Below are 13,677 nucleotides of genomic sequence, written 5' to 3' on the forward strand. Positions count from 1 at the left end.
TTATTGTGATTTTCCAATTAATATTTGAACAGCAAACAATGTTTAATCTGACATTTTTGCTTTTACTGAATTTGAACCAGGTGAAGCTAATACCAGCTTTTGTATTTTCTTTTTTTATCTTAAATGCAAATTGTCAATATTTTTTGTACAGTTTCGGCTTAGAATGTCGTTCTTTTGGTAAATGTCCTTTACTGAGTCTGTATCCTCCAGTTTAATGATTAATCAGTCACTAAATTAGTTGATGATTATTTTATTAATTGATTCATCACAATTAGCACGTGTAATCGTTTCAGCCCTGCCGTCTGAGCTTTGACTCGTCTCTGCTTGGTGTTGATCAATCAAATTAAATCCCCCCACAAAATACATTGAAAGCTGTGGTTATGTGACAACAACCCAAAAATTTAAGGGCATGAACGCTTTCGTTAGGAACTGTAGCAGGAGATTTACTACGATTGGGAAGATTTTTCTAAAGTTGTTAAATGAAACTCTGGAACTTTAAAGAGATTAAAGGAATTGGAAGATGAATCTGCTGCATTGCTCTTTGCACCAATTGGAGATAAAAAAAAAAAAAAAGAGCAGCTGCCGGCACGTCCGGCGACCGACTTTTGTCCGCGTACAGCAGCAGCACACCAGCGGACGTACGTGCAGCCTCGCAGATTAAAGGTCCTTCAAACTTATTACATAACTCCTCGGCTTCAGAGAGCCCTCTTTGGCCTTCCACCAGGATTTCCTCCTCATCCTTCCTCTTCTAAGTGCCTTTCTTTCTGCAGCTGCTTCTCCTCCACGCTTTCCTCCCTCCTCATTTTTACACTCCTCCGCTCTTCATCAAGCCTCGCTCATTTGCTTCCTTTCATTTGGGCGCCGACGCAGATGTGCCGCTCGCTCACCGGACTAATTTTAAACCCGGTCCCAGCTGAGTCTCACGAAAAAATAAATAAATAAAGAGAACGTGGGCAGTTGTGCCATCCGTGATGTAAAGTTCCACTCGGGCTGCAGGTTGTGATGCACAGATTAGACTGAGTGCGCAACACCGCCTATACAGTTATCTCCGAGGTGGAGAAGGAAGAAAAATGACAAAACAAAGATCAATTGTGGAGGATTATTAGATGAAGCATGGAGCTGGGGGGTAAGCGACCCTCACTAAATCAACACAGCAATATTTTACACCCATGCTGTTCTATGCATTACTGCTCATGGAGCTGGATGTCAGAGAGGAGGGGGCGTTTGAGAGTTATGAGACTGGAGATGAGCTCTATGGTCGGAGATTTGTCGTGCAGACTGCTTTCCTGTCTTGGTTTTAGGGCCGGGCAGGGATAAAGCTGGCTCTTTCACAGACTGATGTCCTAACGACATGGCTGTTTGGCATTACGCAAACTCAAACTTTAGCTGACCCTCCCCTCTGTATATTTCGAGTTCAAATAGCTGTCGGTTCTGATTGGCTGGCGCTCCCTGGATACATAAGTTGGAGGATTTCACAGTGACATTTGACGGACATGCAAGTTACAAAGTTTGCCTTACAAGCCGGGATGCACCGATTCACTTATTTTTTCACTTCATAGTTACCGATATCTGAGATTCGGTATTGCCCGACACCGATCAGATACAGAAAATCTCCACTGAATTGATTTAAAATGTTTCTTCTTTTTTTTAAACAGATGTATTGAATGACAAATATATTTCATAACCTTGCATCAGTAGAGCACACTTATTTATATTTGTGACCAAACCCTTCCAAACCCTTCCAAAGTTTGGTTTAAAAACAACAACCTTAATTTGTTTGGTCAGTGCAATTAGGAGCATAATAGCCAATGTAAAATATAAAACACAGAAACTGAAACTGACAAAAACAAAAGGTTTACTATTTTTCTCAAGCATGCAAAAATAAACTGCAGCAAACTAATTTTTAGCTTCGACAGCAAAATTCAAAATACAGAATAAAATACAGATGTAAAAGGTAACTGTATTTTCTACATCATGTGGGAGGTTCACTCGGGCTTTGAGAGAGAGCAAGACATCAGCAGATAACATAAATAAAAACACATAATATAAATATATTTCTTTGCTATAGTTCTAAAAGTGAGAGACATGCACTCATTGGGTCAGCACAGGACAAAATGGAAAATGAAGGTTCTGACTTTGGGGGAGGAAAGAAACAAAAAGACAAACAAGCAAACAAAAGCTAGATTTATTCTACGTCACCTCGAGAAATCCAAACCCACCCACCTGTAAGTGATATGTTTATGTTGCCACTTCTGGCCAGTGAGGGCGTATCGCCGTTTCCTGACGCTGAATCTGGATGCGCCGCCGAGCTCGTCGGGAACCCCACACCTGGGCCTCTTCATCCACCTGCAGGGTGGAGGTGCAGGAACCGCGAGTCAAAACTCAACACACATTTTGCTGATTTTTGCCAAGTTGTGCAAGCTGTCAAGAGTAAAGTCCAATCCAGGGAAGGGCATATCAACCCAAAAACGATGGCACACAATCTACTGAAATTAGACACATTTAATGCCTCTCTGCATACACACACACCGACACACAAGAGGTGCCTCACCTTATGGTGTTATCGCTACATCAAGCCAGAGAAGCAGCAGGGGGGGAAAAGAGCAGACAAACTGTTAGCTTATCATATTTTACTCTGTTTCAGCCCTGTGGTTGAACAGATGTTCGTCCGCTGGCCACCAGATTGCAATCTTACAGTTCAGTGGCCAATCGGAGCTCATTTTACTCTTTGTAGCACAGATGGTATTTCACCGTCGGTGAGGACAAATATCAGTGAATGCAGTTTGCAGGTAGAAACAAATAAAAGTCAAGTCAGGATGCCCCAGTTAACGGTAAGGCAGCGTTTAGTTTACAGTGGCTATGACTTGTGTTTTTATATGAAAACCATTTTAGTTATAACTGGTTTAAAACTCCACTTTCATCTGGGTTTGCTCTCTACTTCAACTTTTCTCGCTATTTTAAACAAGACATGTGTCTCATTTCCTGAGGTCTGACTGATTGAACGAGGAGTGACCAATCACTGTCCCTTTTCTTCTTCTTCTTCCTCTGCTGGGCATTAATACTGAGGCACTTTGTATCCTTTGATCTGACACCGGAGATGAACTGTTTGCAAAGGGTCCGTTTGATCAAATTAAAACACCTCACTTAATCTATGTCGGGACAACTTTGTGTCTAGCAGAATGCCTCCTCGCCTTCAGAATACAAAGTACAGCTGGAACGGGGAGTGCGGTAATCATTTGCGTCCCGGCTTGAATGTGAAATCTCATCGAAACGTTTGAAATGTTTTACCCAGACGGTTTTCACTCTTCGTACAAAACGGATTTGTCTGAGGCATTGGCGCAAATTCAAATAAGATCTTATCTGTATGTTATATCTTTAAATTGAAGTGAAGAAAGGACATCACTCCATTTGGAGGTCAATTCTTAAAATATGTGAGAACCATGGCGGTTTCCTGGTTAATGTGCCACAATTCTTTGTCAAAGGTGTAGCAGCCTATATCTATATGCATGTATAATTTACACAAATAGAAAGTGTCAAAAATTGGGAGACAATTGCATTTGCACAAATAGGTTAAGCATAAAATTCACTAATATGACTATTATTTCACAAATTAAACTTTCTATTACTTCCCAGGCATTGCTCAGGAAGCTTAAAAAATGTGGATTACTTACTCTATAGTGTTGCTGTCCAGATTCCCTGTGACATTTAGGCCATAGCGGCGCTGCATGGCAGCGATAGCAGTATGCATGACTCTGGCAGAACGCAGCACGGACATTCTGGGGTCTGCAGGAGGTAGGTAGCCATACCTCTGGAGCCACGCCTGGAGGCAAGGAAACACAAGAGCAAAACATTATTATTTAAAAGGCGTTTTTTAAAACATTTGTTAGCTTGACGTTGGCAAAAAAAAAAAAAAGCTAACAGTAATGCTAAAACTAAGAGACGATTAGCTCTGCTTAGCAGTGGTGGAACCAGGGGGCATGGTGCTCCCAAACTTAAAAACGTCAACTTTACGAAAATATTGACTCACCTAGTCCTACTTTTTGCATGTTTGTGGCAGATGGAAAGGGTATCTCAACCTGTTTTGTCATGTAAGCTTAACTAATCCTTCATAGGTTTTATAGGTGACCCAAAAGGAATCCCTCTCCACAGACATTTTAGTCACAGTAATTACAGTAATGTCTTGTTTGATGTGACAACAGTTTCTAACTGTAAATCTTCATCACTAAAAATCAATATAGTAGCTCATCAGACTGTTGAGGGCTTTGTAAATAAAATTTTGCATGAAATGATACTTTGCATGTAGGTATTTTGCAATGTGGTGTCTGTTTCAGCGCTGGATTGTGGCTGTTTAACTGAAGCATGGAAGCAACATCACTGGTGCGACTGATTTTTCAAAGAGTTATATAAAAAATAATTAAATATCAAAAATCAACCATTTGACCAGAGGAAGTATTTGAGATATATTTACAAGATAAGAAATGTCAAGATGCTTTAAGATCTCAAGATCTCACAGAACTGGATCTTGGTGCCATATTACAGACTGAAAGCCTAAATAAATAAAAAAAAAAGCATGTTTATTAGAAAGATATCAGAGCAAATATTCATAAAGCAAAGGCGGTGGGGGATTTAGATGGGCCAACTTCTGCTCCCAGGCCTCATCATAAAAACGCCAAACAGAGCCACTGAATTCTGTTCAAACACAACAAAGCCAACAAGTTTGTTCTGGAGTTAATGAGCAACAACGTCTCCGAGTCTCAGCGAGCCAACGAACCCAGAGCATTCCTCAGCTCAGCAGCTCAGCACTCCAAATCGAAGCTCTGCTACGCCGCGGACAACGATGTTGAGCTGTTTCTGTTCTCACGGTGGCCTGCTGTTCGGGACGGCGCAGGATACACTCTGGCAATGAAATCCACTAAGCAGTGAGGGAAGCACGGCGAGCGACGGGAGGGGAGGGAAGGAAAAACCATTACTCCTCTAGGGCAGAAATGTGACTCTACAGATTCACTTACACTGAGTGGGAAAACGAGCCGCAGAAAGAAGCACTTCAGAAGCTTGTTTTATGATGCAGTGTTGATGTTTGTAGATGCATACTATGCATGCATGTTTTTTACAGTGATGTATCATACTCCGTAAATGTGTTAACAGGTCTTTACTGAATTATATGTGAGTTGATACTTGTAAATATCAACCTTTTTCTTTGCATATGGTGAAATGAGGACTATGTGATTACTAACAGGTATGAGATTAACACTTTTAAAAATCATTTTAAGGCAAGGTTATGTCATCCATCTTTTGCTGCTTTAGAGAGGAAGAAGAATTATGCAAAAAGCCCAAAGAATGACAGATCCACCGTCGAGCTTTGCAGTCGGAAATGTTTCATGTTGACTAAATGACGCCTCAGTCAAAATATGTACATCCCAAACATTTAAAGTAAAGTTAGTCAATGCAAAAGTGTTTTTGTTTTTTTTTCTGGAGACTTTAAGTATTAAAAGACAATTCATTTGTTAAACTTGGACAAATTAATTTAGGCACTTTTATTTATCATAAAAAAGCAAAATTCTTTTTCCCGCATGTTACTTTACTTGCAATTAAAACCATGAGGATTGAAAAACGAGACAATAAATGCAGCTAAAATAGATGTTTTCCTGGATATTCCAACTTTAGAAGTTTCTGAACTCTGAGCAAATTATGATTTTTTTCTCCTAAGAATGTAAACGTAAAAAATAAAAATGTGATGATGCATAAATTAAGGAATAACGAGACTATCCCTATTTTTTGCATGTCTCTAACATTAATTTTCCATTTAAAAGTACATCAAAGGTCATTTTGCTGTTGAGTTTCATAGGCTCTTAGATTTAATGCAATTAATGACTGGAGAGGAGGGACAGTTTTCAGTGTTACACCAACTGATCAAAGGAAAAATACGTAAAATAAACTTATTTACTTTAGTTGATTGCTTAAAAAATGTTTCGTTTACCACACTGACATATCCCTACATTACAAAAAGGCAACAGTCTGTTTTAATCCCTTCTCTAGTTGAAGATGAACAACACACAACCAGCCATTTCTTGGTTTGCCTGTTTTAATTGTAACAGAAAGAACAAAAAAATAGTTGCAATCCATTTACTGAGACCAAAAGGTAGACATCCACATATTGCTGCAAACAGTCAGCATATAATCTAGTCCAACTTCCACTCATATTCTTTTCCATCTAAAGTACTGCTCCCACATATTTCTTTGTCTTTTCTCATGCGTCTCTCTGTTTCTGTCTGCGCTCCTGTCAGCTTAGCGGTGAGAACATTACAAAGTCTGTCAGGTTCATTGGTGCAATTTTTATTCAGCTGCTCAGCTGCTGAAGTTCCCCCTCTCCATCCCCCTTGGGCAAGCTGGCACGCAGATGCACATGCCCCATGAAGCCACAGACACGGATTCAGCGTGAAGATGTTGCAACGAGATGCTGGAAGCGCCTACATGGCCACAGAAATTTTGATGTTTGTTTGAGAATTTACAGCGAAGACATGATGCAAACAAATCGCAGACATTCAGTTTGTTTTACCGTGAAGGTAAGAGGTGTGAAGTTGTTTCTAAAAGTGTTTTAGAACCATATATGAACTAAAATTAAAAGCAACAAAGCAAAGATAAAATTTGCTCAAAATTCACATTTAATGCTGGAATTTTCTTCTTGGTTCTGGCTTCATAATTAGCACAGCAACACAAAAAGAAAAACGGCTGTTTTTAACAGCTAGGCGGAGCATAACGGCCACCAAAAAAGAAAGGAGCGACACTAGCTGCGCTTCCATTAACTCCAAATGCGCAACTGGAATTACAAAAATGAATTTGGCTCCAAAGTAGGAATTTGTTGCTCCAAAGCCTGAGTAAGATGCCAACATCTCCTCTGACGGCTGACGACGAGCGCTGGTGTGGTGGCTGAAGTATGAATATATCTCAGCCACCATGGCTTGTCGCTGCGGAGGGGTGCCGATGTGAACGGGCCTCCTCCCTGAGTGAAGTGTTTACATCTGTCACCGCCGTGATTTCAAATGACTTATCATGTGAACAACCTTATCCAGGTGTGGCTTTAATTGTGCTTCTTGTTTAACGGAAACACAGTAATTGCAAAATTGTGTTTTTTTTTCTGACATTAGCAGAATATCGAAGAGGTTTTTGCGCACATTTGTAATGGAAACGCAGCTACGGTTGAGCTCTTCATCATGGCACCTGTTGGCAGATTTGATATAAGAGACAGGAAGTAAGTATTACTATCTGACAGTTGAAAGTTTAGAATAAAAATTTTGCAAATGCACTGCAAAAACACAAAGTCTTACCAAGTATTTTGGTCTGGTTTCTATCTTCATGTACTTGAAATAAGACACAACTAACTTACAAGTAATGTTTTAGCAAGAAATAGAGAAAAAAGTACGTGTCCCATTAGCAGATTATTTCACTTATAGCAAGACTTTTTTCCTCATGTTACAAGTTAATTTATCTGAAAATGTAACAAGTACTTTTTCCATTAATATCGAGGAATTATTTACTTAAAACCAGCCGTTATATGTTGCTGAAAAGTTACTGTAAAAAACCCCAACAAAAATTAGCAGCGAGATCATTTGTATGGCACTAAAACCTTCTTTAATCCACACAGAAACAGAGCAGTAAGCACTAAGCTGCAAAGGCAGCGCTTTCCAGCCAGTGCAGCTTTCATCAGACACAGAGATGTATTAAAGCCGTCCGGGAGACGATGAGCCAATCTGGACTGACAGTTGTTGCGTCTGATGCTCCGACGGTGACAGGATGTCGGACGGTGTCTGGGCGCGCGCGGGAGGCGAAGCGCTCGTTCGGGGTCCCACGTGAGACCGAGACAGATACATGGAGGTGGGATGCGCAGGGTGTAGCTGTCAAGCTGGTTCTTTATACACAACGCCACGGGGAAACAACCGGGCAGAGCAGGCGGTGAACATAACAGAGGAGGGCAGGCGGTGATTCCAAGGAAATGTTCTGCACTGGCAGCAAATGCAGTAAAGCTCGTCCCTCTGGTCACTGTGCTTTTTTCTTCTTCTTTACACCGGTCTTGGAACTACAGAATAAAAAACTCTGACTGCAGAAGTTGAAATCTCAGGATTTAATACGGTTTAATAGCAAAATCAGAGGCGCGCCAATGAAATTTCTAATCAGTTCTTCCCTTTCTTGGTCTATAAGCACACCAATCAAGAGCATTTATTTTGTTGGCACTTTTGAGGTAAATAAAGCAGCTAAAAGTCAGATCGAGTCATTTTCCTGTTCTGACGTTTAGTTGAACGAGAAGGTGTAAAGCAAACTATCATGTAGAAGTTTTACACTTCTACATGAAGAAAACCAGAATGTGAAATTGTTGAAGGTAAAAACAGAAGAACAGATCATGCAAAATTGAAAACGGTGCAGTCGGTGGTAGAGATGTGTCAAGCGATTTGATTCGATTAGATTTTTAGGGGCACAATTAAATTCCGAAACAATTTTTGATTCAGAAACCAATTTTTCAATTCAAATGCTCTAGAAATTATCTTTAAACAGACGAGAGTAAAGGACGATGTAGACAAATAGAACATTTACTTAAAACCATTCTGTAAGGTTCAATCAGCTTTTATTTAAGCAAAAATAGAATAAATATTCTGTAACTTAAATTACCAGTACTAGATTAGTTTAACTGCCTGGATTTATTATTCAAAATATAATTTTACCAAAATTTAAGCAGATTAAAATAAATTTTTGAGCATTTTGAATTGATTTGGAATTCCCAGAGTAGGAACTGTGATTCTCTAAAGAAAGTTTTTTGTTTTATTCAACGCCTCCAGTTGGTAGCACTTTTTACTCGTAGCAAGAAGGTTCTGGATTCAAATCCTAACCGGGGATCTGTCAGGATGCTTTCCCTGCAGGAAAACTTAAAACATGCACGCAGCATTGCCAGACTCCAACGAGAGAATCAAAGAGAATCCTGACTGAATGCTGAAACGTGCTGACATAGTGCAAAATTTCAAAGATTAAATCTTAGCCTTTTATCTGTTCGTCCTTCATTATGGCAAAGATTATAGGTCACGCCTCTAGTTTTACATTTTTACCATCCTGTGACCACTTTAGGAGTCCACAAAGGGCACCTCACATCGTCAACACCTTAATCCATCCCAACATGATAACAAAAAACTAAGTTTCCATGTTGCTATAGTCTTAACGAATAAGAGGAGACCGCTTTGTGCAGTCAGAGAGCGTTTCTTCCATCTTTTCAGTCACCAGTCACTTCTTATCAGTTTCTGTTTTCCTCCTAAATCCTTCCTTCTCTGCTGCCCACCTGTCCTGCTCATCGATTCATTCTTTCACACAGTGATCTATGGCTGCCGGCATTCTGCAGATGTGAGGATTCCTGAGAGCAGGAGGCTCCGGCTCGACAGCCTCATTCATTCGATCCGACAGAAATTCCTCCCCGTCCTCAGTCTGCAAATGGATGGAAATGAGAGCGAGGGCGAGAGTGAGTGCGGCTCGTTTTGTGTTGGACTCCTTGGAAATGCATTAACGGTGACTGTAAATGGGGAAAACATAAAGGCTGGGGAGGGGGTTGCCACTGCAGGAACTTTAAAATGTAAACACATTAAAAGTTAAATCTTAATTAATCCAACAAAGCCCAGAAAATGACCATAGATCCTCTCTACGCAATTAATTTGTATTATTTTAAGAGGTCCGGGTGCGATGTGAGAGCAGAAAGAAAGTGTTTAATAAGTTTGACTTCTGCAGATACTCAGCTACTGTTGAAGAGAAGAGAAAGAGTCCAACAATGATGACCCGATAAAGACTAAACTGGAAATGTATCTTCACCTACTTCAAGGGGGTCTCTGCACTTCGTTTCACTTCCCCTTCAAATGGATTCCCCTTTCAGACCAAGATATGAGAGAATCTAGTCTCAGATCACATACATCCACACGTTTTTCTTAGGGTGCTCTTGCAACTCTATTTCAAAAGCTGTGCAGCTCCTACACAAAAATACAATTGAAATTTTCCCAAAACCTATTCTCCTAATCTTAAACATCGTTTGTGCAGTGAAATAAAAAGTAAAACCAGAGTCAGCATGAGACTAAGCTGCTGCAGGTTAACCCAAGATGGTGACATAAGAACTAGGGCATGAAAGTGACTCAGACGTCTTGTCCTTCCACCGATGCCTCACACCGCCACTGAACCGAGGCGAACTTCAAGCCCTCACATCCCATGGTCCCTCTCTATCAGTGAAGCTGGTTGGCTGCACCTGAGAAATGGAAGGCAACCCGATTAGCCGAAGGGTGCCACAAAAAAAGAGGGGGGGGGACCAACTTGTAAGGCGGCCTCGCATCACATTCGCTTTATTATGAATGAGATGCGAGTCAGGCAGGAAACCTGGTCAGCATGGCAACGCGCAGACGACATGTGGCAGCTGGACGTCATTGTCATTTGTGACCAATCAGCTGATAAGAGCTTGAGTCAGCTCGAGTTACAAGGGGTCACGTGTGCGTTAATAGTTCATGGTGAGTCAGGAGCATGAGTGCGGTCTCAAGTCAGGATGAAGTGACATCAGGGGAGAGATCATGTGACGTCTTCAGGCAGGAAAACATTATGTGCGATACCTCAGTGTTGCTATATTGCACATGTGTGTCTTAAAAGCACATTAAAGAGTAATTTGCAGGTTTTTAAACCTAAATTAAAGGGGCGGTATTATGTGTTTTCCAACAAAGTAAAGCCATTTTCAATCAAGTAACTTTGTCCTCTTTAATTGTTATGAAAGTACTGCATATATGACTTTGACTTTATAATTTAACACCTTGAAATTGAGCCTCTGTCTCTATAAGTCTCCACACTCTTTACATCATTAGAACATGATGTAAAGCTCAAAAAAATTGATTTCACTTAATACTGCCCCTTTAAGGAAATAATATCTGTCCATAGGGACACTGCACCCTGTTTTTTGTTACACTTACAATCATGAAAGTTTAGAGGTCCAACAAACAATCGTTAAGTGACTGAAACTGGACAATTCACTGGAGAAAAACAAGAAAATTCATCCTATTTCTGATCAGTAAATTGACCTAAGCACTATAAAGAAACATTAACAACACTCAACAGTATTCATATTGTAAAAGAGTGGAGAATTTTAAGGTAAAATATTTTCATGTCCACATTTCTTTGAGGATGCAGGAAAGTAGGAGAAAACATAACTTTTGCAGCAGAACGGAAGGAAAGAATGAATTTATTACAGCAAAATATTCCTGTTTCATCCGTTTTGGCTGGGAATCTTTGTCCATCTTAGAACACCATGGATTCAGGAGTTTGTCAGTACTTTTGGAAACTCATAGTTAAGGTAATGAAACTTAATTCTCTAAGGAGAACCTACACTGGTTTGTTAGTGCACCAGACACCAGCTGATGCATTACTCTTAGCAGCACGGTACAGCACCGACTGCCGAGCGAGGTAGATACGTGGCCTGAAGGTTTCAAACAGCCAACAGTTTCCACCACAGGCTTGTACTAATCAGTCACGTTGAATACACCTACTGAAAGTCCCTCCGCTTTTTCTTTTATTCAGGTCATCTATTCAGTGATGGATTTCTGTCTATGCAGGAATGCTGACAGGAAGTAGTTAGCTCCCCGCTAGGAGAGAAATTCAGGTGGAAGACTTTGCGCCGAGTCTTTTTCATTCCTCAAAAATAGGTCAACCAATTACTCAAAGGTCTATTCGGCCATTACTGGTTAAGCACATTCAGTCATTTGATACATTAAGCATTCATCTAGCAGAGATATGACATTAAATGTCCAGCGATTCTGCTCTGCATTAACCTTCCTGTCACACAGCGGATGGTAACAGGGAAAAAAACAACAACAACAACAACAACAAAAAAGTGCCTCTGTTTGTCCGGTAACAGATTTTAGACGGAGTGCTGTGAAACAACGGTGTTGTTTTTTTTTTTTTCAGACACAGGTGAACGGTCGCAACGTGATCCCGTCCTCCAGGGTTTGCTCCGCCGCCTCTGACCGGCCTGAATTATTTATCCAGTACACGCCAGACCGCTGGAGAGTGTGCCAGGGTCGTCAAGGCAACCGCTGCCGTTTTTTTTTTTTTTCTGCCCACACCGATAAACTACAAACCCACACACACACACACACACACACACACACACACACACACACACACACACACACACACACACACACACACACACACACACGCATGCATTAATTCAAGCTGCTGTGTTTAAATTCATACTATGGAATTTCAACAGGAAAAAAAAAAACAAACAAACAAGACTTTTAATGAGACACAAACCGTAGTGTGCACCTCGTGGCCTCTGACGGGGTGTGATTATTGCAGAGGCTGAGCGGGGCATTGCTGCATCTTAAGCCCCGGGCGCCTACAGATTCACAAACACACACATTTGTTTTATGCATGCCATGTCTGCTATCTCGGTGGCCCCATTAGGATAAAATGCCACAAAAATGTCACCCAAAAATGTCACGGTGTGATCATACATACTGAACAGTGACTCTACAGTAGACGGTCTTTGGAGGCTTTAGGGGCCTAAAATAGAGATCAGAACCTTGTTGGCCAATCTCTAGAGCTAAGAATGCTTTGATTTCACTATAGGAATATTAATAAATGAAGATATAAGAACAGTCTTGAAGTTTTTTTTGTTTTTTTGCTGTTAATGTTATTCTGCCTTGTTCTTTGACAACAGGGTCGCAAAACAAAGCTACAATGATTGTTATGTTGACATTCTAAGCTTTCGCTTTCCCTATATTAACTGTTAGCATTAATAAATTAGCAATCTCTGTTTTCTCTTTTCTAGAGAAAGTTTTGTTTCTAATCCTTGCGACAACTGTGAAGCTTTTAAAAGGCTGCAAACATTTAAAGATCCAGCCTATTCCATAACATAGAATATGAGCTATGGTCGGCTTTGCTCTTATTGGCGGTCTTGCTCTCTCCCGCTTTCTCGCAGCCTGACTAAATCGAAGTGATGCATCAACATTAAGGGTGGGAATCTTTAGACATTTAGTGTTTCAAATTCATAAGGCTGACAGACAACTAAATCTACATCTATTATGCAGACCTATTTATTTTAGTTAGCCATGCATTGCATGGGTAGCTAAATTTAAATCCATTTCAGAAATCTGTTATTTCTCCTGTTCATACTTTTATAGTTTATTTATAACTACAGACGAGGGTCTCACGGTGATTGCTGCCGTTTGGTGCACATACGAAGTTAGTTGTGCTGCATCAGAAAACATGCAGTTGTTTTACAAAAATCTGTTAATGTTAATTTCACCCTCATTTAAAGATCTCAGGGTTTTTTGTATCCTGAACATGAAAGCCCTGGTTCTCAAGTACTACGCCTGTTCTATTTTAAAGAAAACGTCAACATCACTTGCTGGATAATCCCATAAGGTCACAGATAGATTTAGCTGTTTTTTTTCTACATCTATCGTAATATTTGTAATACTGTCTCTCACGTTTGTTTCAAAATATTCCAGCTTAGTTTTTCACAGCATGCATGTGGTGTGCTGTCTTGACCAGAGGGTGATGGTTGAGTTACTTGTTCAACCATCTCCCAGTTAATCTGTTGTGTTACTCTGAAGCACTTCAGAGGTCTGCCTGTTGCATTACTTAAAATTAGGTTATTAATTAACATCAACA

General features: G+C 40.3%; 1 protein-coding gene across 1 annotated transcript in view; it reads right to left on the reverse strand.

Annotated features, from left to right (window-relative positions):
- The window catches only part of mmp16a (matrix metallopeptidase 16a (membrane-inserted)), a 75,397-nt gene that overhangs the window by 52,146 nt on the left and 9,574 nt on the right, over positions 1-13,677 (reverse strand). Inside the window, exons 2-3 of the mRNA XM_088001578.1 lie at positions 3,672-3,820; positions 2,224-2,346 (exon numbers count right to left, since the gene is read on the reverse strand). Of these exons, the coding sequence (XP_087857704.1) occupies positions 2,224-2,346; positions 3,672-3,820 (272 nt within the window). The remainder of the gene's footprint in view (positions 1-2,223; positions 2,347-3,671; positions 3,821-13,677) is intronic.

Source organism: Poecilia mexicana, unplaced genomic scaffold (assembly GCF_051168715.1).
Source record: "Poecilia mexicana isolate PSO_F unplaced genomic scaffold, ASM5116871v1 scaffold_20, whole genome shotgun sequence".
In the NCBI taxonomy this organism is placed as follows: Eukaryota; Metazoa; Chordata; class Actinopteri; order Cyprinodontiformes; family Poeciliidae; genus Poecilia; species Poecilia mexicana.